Below are 14,446 nucleotides of genomic sequence, written 5' to 3'. Positions count from 1 at the left end.
AAACACATCATAGCAGATTGTGTCGCATTAGCCAGAAGAATATGCAATTGACTCGGGAAATACGTCTGTAACTCAGAAGAGATAGAATAGAAAGTTCTAAAGGGTACACAAAATATCTAACTAGGGTCGGTGGTCGGCACTGCTCAAAGATTATGAAATCCGTAAACCTCGTCATCACTGCCGAATTTTTCAATAAGATCGAATTGGCATCTACATTTGCATATGGTCCTAAGCTCATAAGTTTACTTCTTTTTTGGATTCTTTGCTGACAATAAAATTTATATTTAATGCTTTTGAAAAGTCTTCCTAATTCAAAAATGAATGCAGCAAGCCAGGACTAATTAAATGTAAGAACTCAATAGGCGCACCTCGCTGTCCTCCGAGTTGGTTTACTCTGTCTATGTGTATCTTGTGCTGCCTGCAACCGCACACATTAAACTGTGAATGTGTGTGCTATACACAGACACACAAACCCACACATGCAAAAGCAGTGATGAGTGAATGTGTTTGCTTAGTGTTTTTTTGAAAGTTGCTTGGGTGGCTGCGCGCACTGCACCTTGACAGAGACAAAGGTCACCTAATGTGTTGCATTCTATTCTTATGCACACAAAAGGGCAAGTGGTGCCACCTCATATACACTTGGACAGAGAGAGAGAGAGAGTAAGAGAGAGAGAGGCGGGTAGAGAGAAAGAGAGAGAGAGAGAGAGAGGGCGACGAGCGAGCGGCAGAGGCACTATATGTATATTAAATAATAACACTATTGTAAAACTTGTCACTCTCGTGTTTATTGTTTTAAACAAACATGCAAAAGTTTAATGATACCGTCCCTTCTTGTTCGACCAGTTTTAATTATGAAACGGTGGTGTTCTCAGCTCCGAGCGAAACTCCCGCGGCGACTCATAGGGAAGGCGTCTATTGGAGTCCGATCGGAATCGAGTCTGGCTGGCCGCAGGTGGCAGCTCTTGTAGCAGACACAACAGTAGCAGCAGCGCCGATAGAATTTGTTTTACTCCCAGCAACATTGTGAAATGAACTAAAGCGCTGATTGCGCAAAGCGGGCGATAATCAATAGAGGCAGCGATAATAATAAGATGGGGTCAGTCGTCGAAAGAGAGTGTGCTGACGCAGTTAGTAAATATGCTGCTACACTGCACAACAAATTCAATATAGAACACTAGCAGCAAAAAGAATAATAGAAAATGTTTTGGAAAACTGTTAGACCAAACTGACCGAAGTTGAAAAATAGTGGTTTCAAAATTCATGCTCTGTACAATTACAGAAAAATGTTGTTATGGGCTTCTGGTAAATTTTTGTCTGAGCTACCAAAAATGTATTTTATAATATTTATGTGGGGCGGGAAATATCTTTTATTTAATTATAAATTATAATTTAAATGTATTAAATATGCGTTTGATTCTCCTAGAAGCTGGACTTAGTATGCAGCTATAAATAAATTATGTGAGATTGTGAGAACATTTATGCTTTCAAAATAATAAATCGAATTAAGTGAACTTTAAAATGGATTTATTTGAGGTATTTTTTTTTTTTTTTTTTGATTTTGCTATTTTTGTCTCGTTATGTTCTAAGCTCTGTGTGAGTCTTTTTTTCTTGTGAGTGTTGTTTTTCATCCATGCTTTTTGCGCTCTGTTTTTTTGCCATTTAACTGAAAGTCTTTCTCACTCCCGCCATTTCAGTTTACGTGTTAAGTGCTTGGCAAGCACGATTAAGGCGCTTTATCACCCGCAACAACGGCAGCAACACGAACGACAAGCACACCAGCAGCACCAGAAGCAGCACCAGCAGCAGCAGCAGAAGCAACAACAACTGAACCAAAATCAACAGCAACAGCTGCGACGCCAGCAACGGCAACATCAGCAGCAAAGACGCTTACGGCGAACCTTGTCGCAGCAGCGGCAGCAACAGCAACATCAACAGCAGCACCACCAGAAGCTCCAACAACTGTTTTAAGCACTCGCACATACATTGGCGCGCCCATTGGCAAAAAACGGGCGTTTGGTAACAAGTAGCAACAGCAAAGAATATAAGGCAAAAAAAGCAACCAAATATACAGTACACATTATGTTGGGCGCAATGACAACGCCAGCGACATTGCTCGAGTTTGGGGCAATTGGTGATGTGCCAAGCATTTTGGAAATAGAACTGCCAGCAATATTGTTCAACGAGAGTCTCTTCATTGAACTGAATGGCAGCCTCACGCAGCTCGATGGCAATAGCATTGTCAACCAGAGCAGCTGGAACATCAGCGGCGGCAACATCGTTGGCAGCAGCAACAAGAGCCTAAACAACGGCAGCAGCAATAACAGCAGCAGTAGCAATGCAAGTATCAACATTACCCAACTGGAGGAGGAGCAACGTGCCGCCAATGAGCGTGCCGCAGCTGAGTTTTGGCTGCTGGTCAAAATGATAGCCATGGCCGTTGTGCTGGGCCTAATGATACTCGTCACCATTATAGGCAAGTACTTAACAGCAACAAATAAAAAAATAAATAAGGAAAACAAACTCTATCAAAATTACATTCAAGTCTTGAAGCACCATCTGTCGATTTGCTTGAACGAATGGGAATGAGAATGGGGGCGTGGGCGTGGCGTGCTGCCTCATTTTGAGGCGTTAAAATTATTCTCAAATTTATGCCGCCGGGGAATTTTGTGGAAAATGTTTAGATATCGCCATCGAAGTGAACTGTAAATGAAGTAAAATTTATGATGCAGAAGATTTTTATTGCGCTCCTTGAAAATGTTATTGATTTTCGGCTTAGAAAAATGATTTGCTGCCTGATGCCACCAGCTGGAGTTTGGTTGTAGAGGTTCATGGGGTTGGGGTTTGGGCTGAGTGGCAAGGGTAACTTTAGATTAGAGTGCATTAAAAAGCTTTATGATAAACGTCGCACCTAGACGCAGCTGATGGGTCATGGGTACAGAGCACATAGCAAAAGATTCGCTTTGGAGGCCAAGCCAACAAGGTCACACGACATGCAACAACCTACAGAGACAACAACTATGACAACGGCGAAAAAAGTTTAAAAATTCTCTGCGTTTTTGTTGTCGTTTTCTTCTTATTTGTTGTACACTTGCGTATTAATAAAATAAATTTGTCACGGGATATGTACCGTCCGGAAGCAGATATTTCTGAACTATATACTATATATTCGTTATCAACGATTTTATACATTTTGGATCTCTCTCTTTATGCTAAAACAATTTTTAGTTTTCCTGCAGCCGGGTCCGAACTATTCACTAATGAATAATCAATTTATAAAAGTTAAATACATAATATTAATAATATATAGACAGCAAATATTGTTGATTAGAATTTAAAATTATTTTCAATCGATTTCCTATGTTATATATTTATATTTAAAATTAGGTAGATTCAGTTTAGGGCTGCTGTCGGCATTGGGAAGACTCCCCCGCCATAATTTGGCTGTTTGTGTTACCGCAAAGACTATATCCCCTTTTGTTCCATCTCCTGCTGTGGGTGTACATAATTAATTGAATAAAGCCAGTTGCCTATTTGAACATTTACAGAACTGTTGCCGGACATTGACAGAGGAAATAATTGGCATTTATTTAGTTAAATTTAATTTGATTTATTTTCATATTTATTTCACTTATATATTTTGCTTAAGATATGCTTAAAATGTTTCCTCAAATATCAGATTTTCATATCTATAGACACTGGTCTGCAAGAGCTTGTAGATATGTAGTTCCTTTGCTTTTGATGTTGTTGGCATCGAGAAACGACAAATGAGAAGCTATTAAAATCGTGGCAATGCGTCAAATCGAAACTATGCATGCACACACACATAAGGATCTTTAAACGGAGAACATCTGCGGCACACGCTGCGTATTCGCAACATCGTGATACAGAGCCAAGAGCAAAGGGATGGGGGCATATGCAAATGCATAACTGGCACGAGCCAAGCGACGACAAAACGTTTTGATAACCTGCAGACAAGCACTGGGACTCAGCACTGAGCACAATAACAGAGACAGCAATGATAGCCCAATGCCCAAACAGACAATTGCTAGGCAACTAGGAACGAAGAACGGGGAAGTCAAGGAGAGACGCTTTTGGATGCCTCACTGGCAATTACAATTTGCCAACTTGCATCATTTGCATCACACTGGAATAGATAGAGTCGGCAACTACCCCATCGCCCACAGCAAACCCTACATGCTCTGCTGGCATGTGCTATAGAATGCACAATTGCGTGCTATTAGGGGCTGCGGTAAGGGCATGGACAGCTCTTTGGCAAGGGTAGTCGCAGTTATAGTTGCTGAATTCAGTCGCTGATTGATTTCAGCATAGCTAGGCTGTTCGATTCAATGTCATCTACGCCATGACTACTTGATAGCATTTGATATGTTTAACCAGCAGACAGTTGCATTAAACATGCATTTTAATTAACAGTTTTAAATATTCCCAAGATGTCAATTAAAATAGATGCATTTTATATTTAATGGCTGGATGTGATTGTGAGTTTGTCGAGCTCAAGAGCAATTACACATCTCCAGAAATTGTATTGTAAAAATGTCTTGGGAAAAGATTATCTAAAAACTGTGCACTCTTCGAGCAATATTTTTATTGCTAAATATTCCGGAAGAAGTTTAATCAGCTTAGTTGAAATTGTAATTGATATTGAAAATATTTCAACTAAGTGCGTTATGTTCGAGCGAGCATTGAGCATTAAATTAATATCATTCTTTTAAACTTTTTCTTAGCGGGTACAAAATGAAAAGCTTTTTTATTTGCTTAAGAAATTTAGCAAGTAGAGAGTAGTTTAAAGACTTTCAAAGTTAAAAATTTAAATGTTTGTTTATTATTTGGTGAATTTATATATTTCAAATCCTGTCAGAATTCGTCTTCAGGGAGAGATTAACAGCGACCATTCAGTCAGCTGAGAAGTATTTTTAGGTATAATTAAAAATATTACAAATATATATAAAGTACTGATAATTACTTTATAAATTTATATAAATTTATTTTTTCACCTTATTCGCTTGCTTTCTGGGTTCAGGTAACGTATTTGTGATTGCCGCCATTATTCTTGAACGCAACTTGCAGAATGTTGCTAATTATTTGGTCGCATCTCTGGCAGTTGCTGATTTGTTTGTTGCCTGCCTCGTCATGCCGCTTGGCGCCGTCTACGAGGTAAGTTGATATTGCTGCTGTTCTTGTTGCTGTTGTAGCTGTTGTTGAAGCTGCTTTTGTTGTCGCGAGCAGTTGCAACAACTTCTGCAGCACAAACTTCATTACCCTAATGGAAACATGGAATGAAAGGCGTGCAAATGAAATTACGAGTTGACTTTGCCTAACAGCCAAGAGAGCTAAGTGTGTTGTAGTGTGTGTGCGTGTGTATGCTTAATGAACCGTTTCGCGTTGTTAATTATTTCAATTGCGTCATCGTGCTAGCAATGACATAATTTAATTGCATTCGCCCGCTCTCAAATTCATATTCACACTATCATTTATCACACAATAAACACATAAAGATTAGCAATGGCTGGATCTTGGGTCCGGAGCTCTGTGACATTTGGACATCATGCGATGTGCTGTGCTGCACCGCATCCATACTACACCTGGTCGCCATAGCAGCGGACAGGTGAGTAGAGCAATTATATGTTAACACTCTTGGCTCGTGTCTCCAATATATTGACAAACACACAGATACTGGACCGTTACGAATATTGATTACAACAATTTGCGAACACCTCGTCGAGTCTTTATTATGATATTCTGCGTATGGTTTGCCGCTTTAATTGTCTCGCTGGCGCCTCAGTTTGGCTGGAAGGATCCGGACTATATGAAGCGCATCGAGGAGCAGCATTGCATGGTTTCGCAGGATGTGGCCTATCAGGTACCTTTGGAAACATTACTCACATAAATTGTTTTCATTTTGCTTTAATTCATTTTGTCTGCATTGTCTGCAGATATTTGCCACATGTTGCACCTTCTATGTGCCGCTACTGGTCATTTTGTTTTTGTACTGGAAAATCTATTTAATTGCCAGGAAGCGGATTCAGCGTCGCACGCAAAAGTCGTTCAATGTTACGCTGACGGAGACCGAGGTGAGTTATCCACATGCATACAGGTAACTCTCAAAAAAGAACATTTCATTTACAAATAAAGTGATAAATAGCTGTTAGCTACGACTTGACTAATGTTACGCATACGCAGCGAGTGCCGTCTAATGAAATTTGAGCCAGGCATAATGAGCGTGTCATTAACCGAAACAATAATGCGAATCCTTTGCTACCCATTAGGGTAGACCCAAGTGAGCACTTGAAAGCAGACAAAAAGCTCGCAGCCAGCGATTTATGCAGCGTGTATATGTGTGTGTGTGTGTTTGGGCGTGGCAAATGTGCGGTTGTTGTATAGTTGTATAGTGCAAACGTAGAGCTAAAAGCAAAATGTGCCTCGGGGGAGCAACTTGAAATGCTTTAGACAGCTTCTAAATCAAACACGAAAATAGCGCAAAATGAGTAGGGATGGGGAATGGAAAGGATAAATAAATATCCCCGAAAAGCAGAAGATTGTATACTCTAGCAGATCGACGTAAAACTTTTAATAGCTAGATTATATGGTAATTTTGACACAAGAGTTCAATCTCTAAGCATCAGTTATAATGGCCCCTATACGATATGGCCGTATAGTTCGGATAACATTCTAGTATTACTGATTTATTTATTCAATAATAATTTCAATTTCCCCTCAACGGTAAATACTTTCCGTAAAACAGATAAATGTCCCCCAACATCTAAAGATAGTTTTATTTCAATGCCTTACACATTAATTGACACAATACCCTCTCCTTGAAAGCTCTTAATTGTAGTAATGTAATAATTAAATTTCGCAGTGTGATTCGACGACCCGTGATTTTCAAAAGGGGCGTTGCAAGCGGCGTCTGGCGAAACGAACGAAGAATCGAGAGCATGAACTGGAAGACACGGAGAATGGTACGGAACAGCTGCAGCGACGGACGCGGAAACGCATGAAGATCTGCTTTGGTCGCAACTCAAATACGGCTGGTATAAATGCCGGCTCCGAGGGTGCTGTTGCGCGTTCAATGGCCGCTATTGCCGTTGACTTTGCCAGCTTGGCGATAACGCGCGAGGAGACGGAGTTCAGCACCAGTAACTATGACAACAAGAGCCATGCGGGCACTGAGCTGACCACAATTTCCAGCGATGCGGATGATGTAAGTGCTCGGGGGTAACTCCTCCTCTGCTGGTCACCTGTTCAACAAAATGGAGCTAATTGTTTGTGTTTTTTTACATTTGTGTGCACTTTTCAATTCATTTCCATTGTTTTGCAATTTCTCTTCCTCTCTTTCTCTCTCTATGGGGATGGGTCTCTGCAGTACCGCACAAGCAATGCTAACGAAATCATAACGCTCTCACAGCAGGTGGCAAGTGCCACACAGCAGCATCTAATAGCATCTCATTTGAATGCCATTACGCCGCTGGCGCAGTCCATCGCAATGGGTGGTTTGGCCAGCAACAAGCAGCAGACAGAAGATGGAACAGTAGCTGGAACAGGACCTGGCAATGCCAGCAGTCCCATTGCTGGAAAGGGTGTGCTGGTCAGCATTGCTAATCCCCACCAGAAGCTGGCCAAGCGAAGACTGCTGTTGGAGGCGAAACGGGAGCGGAAGGCAGCCCAAACATTGGCCATCATCACCGGCGCCTTTGTCATCTGCTGGCTGCCCTTCTTTGTTATGGCTCTTACAATGAGCCTGTGCAAGGACTGCGAAATTCATCCGGCTGTTGCATCACTCTTCCTCTGGCTCGGCTACCTCAACTCCACACTGAATCCGGTACGTAAACGAATGTAGTGCAAGGCGAAATAGCGAACGATTTGTCCATCTGTCCACCTTGCAATACGTCAATATGACAAGCATTGTGGGCAAGGGCAAGGGCAAGGAGAGTGCTCTTTGAGTGAGTGTAACAAATGAGGCAAGTCTGAGTAACTCTGCTTAGATGATTGATCACCTACGCCTTCCCATTTGAAACATGCGTAGCTATAACAGCTGTTCTTTTTTTTTGATCAGGTTTGGGCTTTTTAGCATTAAGGGCAACAAAATAAACTAAATTAATTGACAAGCTAAATCAAATAGTTGTTCAACAAAAAAGCTACATACTTGAGGGAGAGGGGCTTTTGGCAAAGGTTTAGTGTTGTATTTCAGCACTTTCTTAGCTTAATGAATTGGTGGAAATAAATGCATACTTTTCAGAATATAGCTAGTCGTTACGCTATATTTATTTAGAATTTACTTATAATCTCTAAAATTCATTAAATCCATTTCCTTTCTCTTTCACTATTTCTTAATGCACTTACACAGGTCATCTATACCATCTTCAATCCAGAATTTCGACGCGCCTTTAAGCGAATTTTATTGGGACGGAAGCATGCGGCTCGAGCCCGCAGTGCGAAAATTTGATTTCAACTGAAAACCAACGAGGACCAGTATCTGTAAGCCCCATTGAAAGGTGAAAGTGAAAGTTACTAGAAACTAATTAATATCAACCCGCACAAAGTCCAATCAAAGAGACTCGCACAGATTTCAACTCACAGACCAGCTGGTAAAGTGGTATGTAAATAAATACTAAATAAGAAAAGTAGTGAAAATGGATGTGGAATTGACAGTGGCATTGCATTAGATACCAGATTAGTTAGTTAGGCATAGACTCTAGACATTAGCTGTAGTGCGTTTAACGAAGTTTTAACAGTGACAATCCCAAGTAAGAGTACTCTAATAATGTAATTCCTATCCTACCTTTAAACCTTACCTTTAACAAACACACACGTGCCCCAATAGCAACTGGAAACCAAGCAAACTAAAAGCAACAATTTTTTATATATAATATATAAGTATTAGATATAAGAACACAGCCACATCCACACACACAGACACACGCACCCACATATAATTGTATTCGTATCATATAAAAATGTATGTGTATTTTATAATGTTTCTAAAGTCTTCCCTGTGTCTTAAAGAATTCAGAGCAAGTTAGATGTATGTGTATATATAAATAAGATTAACACGATGGAATTGGAAGATTGGCAATATCCACAAAAGATATAGGTATATATATATATTTATATATGTATATGATTATATGTGCGACTATCTACCTACTTTCTTCCAATATTGAAAAGGCTGGGTCCAAATCATTGTACGCTTTCAACTTCTGTGTTAGTTTCATGTGTTGCGTAAGTTTAGCATAAGCCCAATAATAATATTTTTGTCTCGTTCAATTAATTAGCGTAAAAACATAATTAATATATATTTAACTGAATTTATAACGAATTTACACACACACTCCATCAGTCATGTGTAGTTGCTAACCCAATAGTTGAGCCCATAAATAGCCAATTAAAATAATTCGGAGACAAAAGCAGAGCGTAAATATCTAAAGCATATATATATATATATATATATATATATATATATATATATATGTATATAGTGTGCTGTTATTGTATAATCAAATTATCTAAGTAAGGGTTACTTGACGCTGCAAGACTAACTATTATTCGCCTAGAGACTCTAGTGCAATAGCTTTCGACAAGCAGAAAACGCAAGTAACTAAAGTCAATATTTTGTTTATTATTCCTCCTTTACATTGCGAAAGTTCCGAAAAAATGTATGTGGCATGCTACCTTCTGAGCCAACAAAAAACTAAAATCGGCTCGAAGTGCTGAGGTGGACAAGCATTTCAAATTTGAGGCAAACACATAAGAACAGCACATAGGTTATACATGTTTAACTTACAGCCTAACAGCTTACAATGTTCAATATATGCAACAGCAACGACAAATCATATTAACAGTTAATAGAAGCTATGGCATTTACAGCGATAAATACGAATATGCTTTGATATTCACACATGCTAGCCAAAAACATGCAAAAACTACTCAAATGCGCACGCTTTTAAGAACTGTCTATGTACATATGTATATTTGTATGTGCTGAATTAATTCATATATGTATGTATATTGTACTCGTCTGCGTGTTATTGCAATTTCTCGGTGTGTACTTGATGTGAAAGTTATTAAAATTGTGTTTTATCCAGCTCAAATGTGTTTTATTTAAATGCACACATGTAACACATAGAATAAAATATAACCGCAACCGCTTATGTTGTTGGGCAGTTTGAATGCTTGCTCTCAACTCAAAATTGACAAAGTTTTCATGCCACGCCAACCGCACGAAAAGTAAGCAAATGTCAAAGTTCAAGTGCACATATCAAATTTCGGCTCTCGGATTTAGATTCGGATTTGGAAAACCGATGATTCGCATACGGTTCGCTCAACCGGCTGGGTAAACTGTGTGCGGCGAGCAACTATGCGTCATGGAGATGGATTACGCATTGGCATTATCACCACAACGGAACAGGCAAATGCCGACAAATGGCCCCCAAATCGCAATGCTTTCAATGACTAACAACCAGCACCAGGCTCGAGGCAAACAGAAGCCGGCAGAGCCTGCAGCAAGAACAGCAAAAAAATCAATATATCATGCAATGCTCGCATTACCGCGTTGCCAGGTAGGTGCGAGCACTCTCAGTCTTTTAATGGGGTTATTTTTGCCGTTGTTGTTATTATTTATTGCTTGTTTTGCAATTGCTAATATTGATGTCACTGCCGTTGCTGCATTATTGGAGTCGAAACTGCGCTTATCAGTTGTCGGCAGTGGCCGAAGAAAAAACGGGAGAGTGTAAGAAAAATGTGTTGCACAGTTCGCAGATTGCCGCTTGACAAACCTGCCCCATAACCAGCATAAATATTTGCCAATACTCTTAATTTCCTGCAGCTTCAAGGACAGGACATAATCCAAAACCTGCGGCCACTCATAAACCAAAAATAAAAATAATAGCAGTAATAAAGTAAATAGGTAACATTTGAATACCCTATTAAAAGTAAGTAAGAATCTTAAATGTTAACTGACAGTTAACGCTTATAATTGAATAATTATCACTTGTTCAAATACAAAAGATATACAAAATATTAAAAAAACATTAATTTTCATTTCAAATATATTAAAAATACCTTCTATAACTTTCAGTTCCAAAGAATTTTTAAAGAGTAAGCAAATCAATAATAAAAAAACGGATAAACAAGTAGAAGTAAATATTATTATTAATTCACTGCTCTTAACTATAAAAAAAAATGAATTTGAAACACACAGTGCTTCTTGAGAAAGTTTTGTAATGGTAAACTTTCCCAACTAAGTTCTTGACGATTATTGATAAAAATGCTTAATAATGCCAAGACAAACATTCCAAATTTAATAAATATTAGTTACATTAGTACTATTAAGGCTGAAAAGTTTTTATTTGTTTTACCGAAACTTTTTATATTATTTAATTTTTTTCTAACATAAAAAAACGGCAATCCTAAATTCGTAACTGCATTTTAAAAAATTCTCTGAGTTATCGGATATTTATAATTCATAGAGACGAAAGCTGTGTGAAAAAGCAATCAATAAAGTTGCGAACAACCTGACAATAGTTACACATGCAGAGATCGACCAATCTAATAAGTTTTGTCATAAACCACTCACCGCAGGGCAAATAATCCACAAAACCGAATACGTTAAATATGCAATGTCATGTGTGTGTGTGTGTGTGTGCGTGTGCGTGTGCGTTGCATGTGTTAAAATGCGTGTGTATGCGTGCTTGCCTTTATTGGCTGCTACACATTAATAATATATCTGTTCTCTTTCTCACACACGTCTCGTCGACAAGGTCCAATAATAGCCGGCGGATAATGTCAATAAAATCCGTTTATTAAAAAATTTCTTTGCTCAAAATTACATAAATCGAATATATATCGTATTGCACTCAAGTGGCACTCACTGCAAAGTACTAGAGTGTACAAAAAATAGAAGGGAAGTGGAAGCGAGTCGTCGAGGGGATGGGGGGAACGCGGACGCAGTTAATATGGCACATGAGTGCGCATCGATGTTTGCTCTGACGACGGTTCGAGTAGTATAAAAACTTTGTAAGCAATCCGAAAGTATTAAACAGAAACGGGTGATTATAAAAACGAGCTGAACAAACTTGACTTGCTAAAAAAAAAATAAAAAAATCAAGTGTAGCTATATATCTTTCAGATACTTTCAGCAGACTTACTTAAAGCTTCTTCACCACAGGTTGTTATGTGCGTCTGAGCAAATAACGCAGAAAGACAGCCTCGACTCTAAGTACTTAAGCACAAGCATAGTTGTGTGTATGTGTGTGTCTGTGTGTGTTAAACAAAGTTGTAATTGAATTGCAGCGAACGTACGCCAATTGCTTGAAATGATTAAGAGCTTATGGCTCTGTATTAGTCCAAGGACTAAGGCGACTTAGAGCAAGCAATTAAACCCACGACCTGCCCACAGCAGCCCTGTTAAATAGAAGAAGTTACTTTCAAAGCTTTGATTGCATTCATTGATGGCCACAGTGCAGATAAAGAAAATGATGCAGTAGCTGCGAGTAGCGCACATAAGCATGCAATGATTTTTTATTGGCACATGTATTAACTGCAGTATTGCTGCAGCAACCGCGAAATGTGCCCCCAAGCAGTAATAACAGCAACAACAACTAACAACATGCTGTGTTCATTAAAGCGCTGCAGGTAAAACAGCTCGTAAAGCGAGCAAAATATAAAAAAATAAAATTTATGACTCAGCTGTGTGGGTGAGTTTGAGTGTAAGTGTAAGTGTATGTGTGGCAACAAACTCATTTTAAAGTTGTTGACACCGCATAGGTAGCCAAGCTCTTGTCACTTTGCTGTCCCTCCACCACCACAGCAACCGAACACAACGCACCACCCGACAACTTGCACCAACTTAGTATCTTTGCAAATTGCGGTCAAGTGCACTTTTAAGCCAGCACCACATTGTGGTAGGGATGTTGAAGCGCATCGCTGAGAGCCTGAGAGACTCGCTAACAGTTATCAGGATAGCATCATCACTGAATGCAGGACTTCAGGCTCCACTTAAGTGACAGAAAAAGATAACAATCATGAGCAGTCCCATAAAATCCAGTTAGAAAATATGCAGTTATTAAGCTAAATATCTTAGCTGCATTTTTCCAGCTCAAATATCACTTACTTAAATATCCGACTTACTAATATAAAAGAATGGGTTACAGATATATTAAAAATGCCAACGATTATCAGCCTTTGCAGAGTGGTGTGAAACTCACATCGAATATGTATTATTATAATATTATACTCTATAAATAGGGGGGTTTGTCTCATACTAGAATGTGTCCAATCCTATCTGCTCAGAGTTGAGTTGTTCGTGCGTATTTTTTAAGTCCATTTGTCTATCATATTCAGCACAGTTGCTTCTTCTGCACCTTCTGCTGCTGCCGTAGAACGCTGACAACTTGAGTAATATGACCAAAAAGACACGTACGTAATGAACACCAACACGTACGCAGCAGCGACAACGTTTGGGGCTTAAAGTTTCAGCTGGCCAACTTGTACATGCTTCAAGCCCTTGGCTTAGTATTAGCAATAAGAAAAACTAGTAAGAATGTTGTAGTCGAATGCTAACGACTCCGCAATACTCAGTGAAAGGTCTTTCTCCTAAAAATTGAGCTCTAGGTTTAAGTGTCTAAGCCAATTACTAAAAAATAATCTGTTCTTTTTAATTTAATTTGAATTCGAATTCAAAATGTATGTTGCTTAAACAACAATTCATGCAATTTCAAGCACCTTAATTTACAAAAAAATATAACTTTTAATATTATTGAATTTATGTTTATTGATATATATGTTCAATAATTAATAATATTAACAATGTATTTCATATTTATATACATTTATTGGCAGTAACGCTTCATATTCTAATATAAATTAGATATCGATACGCTCCTTTTCTGTTTGGCGTAATGGGTATTAAAAATCCAAATTTACTGCAAACTTCGCAGCAAAATTTTTGTACTCATTAGTTGTAGTTGTTAGTGGACAAGCTGCTGCTGGCGTTGCTACTGCTGCTTTGAAGGGCGTCCTTGCGTATTGGTGTTGGTCAAGTAGAATGTGAAGCCGGCGTGACGCTCAAAGCCAACGCACAGCGGAAGTTGCTGTCAACTGTTGCATTTTTGGCTATGTACTTGCTGCTTCTTCCAGTTGTTGTTGTTATTATTATTATTGTTATTGTTATTGTACTGTCACAAGTGCAACATGCATGTGTATGTACATATATGTATATGTATTATCCACTTATTGTGCTTGTTGGTTTTACATATTTACTTGGCAAACACTTGCGTAAGCGCAACTTTTGCTATCGCCGGCTGCCAGTTGCAACTTGGCCAAAAAAGTTGTTGCCTAGCTGCGCTGTGGCCTTGGCTAAGTTCAGCCACTGACATTGCGACTTCCGGTTGGGTTCGGATCTGCTAGCTCCCTTTCAGGTCACGATAAATGA

General features: G+C 39.0%; 1 protein-coding gene across 1 annotated transcript; it reads left to right on the top strand.

Annotated features, from left to right (window-relative positions):
- Positions 1-1,844: 1,844 nt before the first annotated feature.
- LOC6559391 (5-hydroxytryptamine receptor 2B) lies at positions 1,845-9,286 on the top strand. The gene is made up of 8 exons (XM_001987815.2): positions 1,845-2,473; positions 5,039-5,172; positions 5,514-5,623; positions 5,689-5,878; positions 5,952-6,089; positions 6,878-7,219; positions 7,382-7,837; positions 8,363-9,286. The coding sequence occupies exons 1-8, from the start codon at positions 2,080-2,082 to the stop codon at positions 8,459-8,461; spliced, it is 1,863 nt and encodes a 620-aa protein (XP_001987851.3). The 5' UTR covers positions 1,845-2,079; the 3' UTR covers positions 8,462-9,286.
- Positions 9,287-14,446: the final 5,160 nt, after the last annotated feature.

The sequence above is a fragment of the Drosophila grimshawi genome, unplaced genomic scaffold (assembly GCF_018153295.1).
Source record: "Drosophila grimshawi isolate 15287-2541.00 unplaced genomic scaffold, ASM1815329v1 contig_184, whole genome shotgun sequence".
Classification (NCBI taxonomy): Eukaryota; Metazoa; Arthropoda; class Insecta; order Diptera; family Drosophilidae; genus Drosophila; species Drosophila grimshawi.
The sequence above is the reverse complement of the archived record's forward strand: the minus strand, read 5'-3'. Positions and strand labels throughout refer to the sequence as shown.

Coding starts and splice junctions, on each gene's coding strand:
- LOC6559391 (XM_001987815.2), top strand. CDS start 2,080: ATGTTGGGCGCAATGACAACGCCAGCGACATTGCTCGAGTTTGGGGCA. Junction 6,090..6,877: donor TTACGCTGACGGAGACCGAG/GTGAGTTATCCA, acceptor TAAATTTCGCAG/TGTGATTCGACGACCCGTGA. Junction 7,838..8,362: donor TCAACTCCACACTGAATCCG/GTACGTAAACGA, acceptor GCACTTACACAG/GTCATCTATACCATCTTCAA.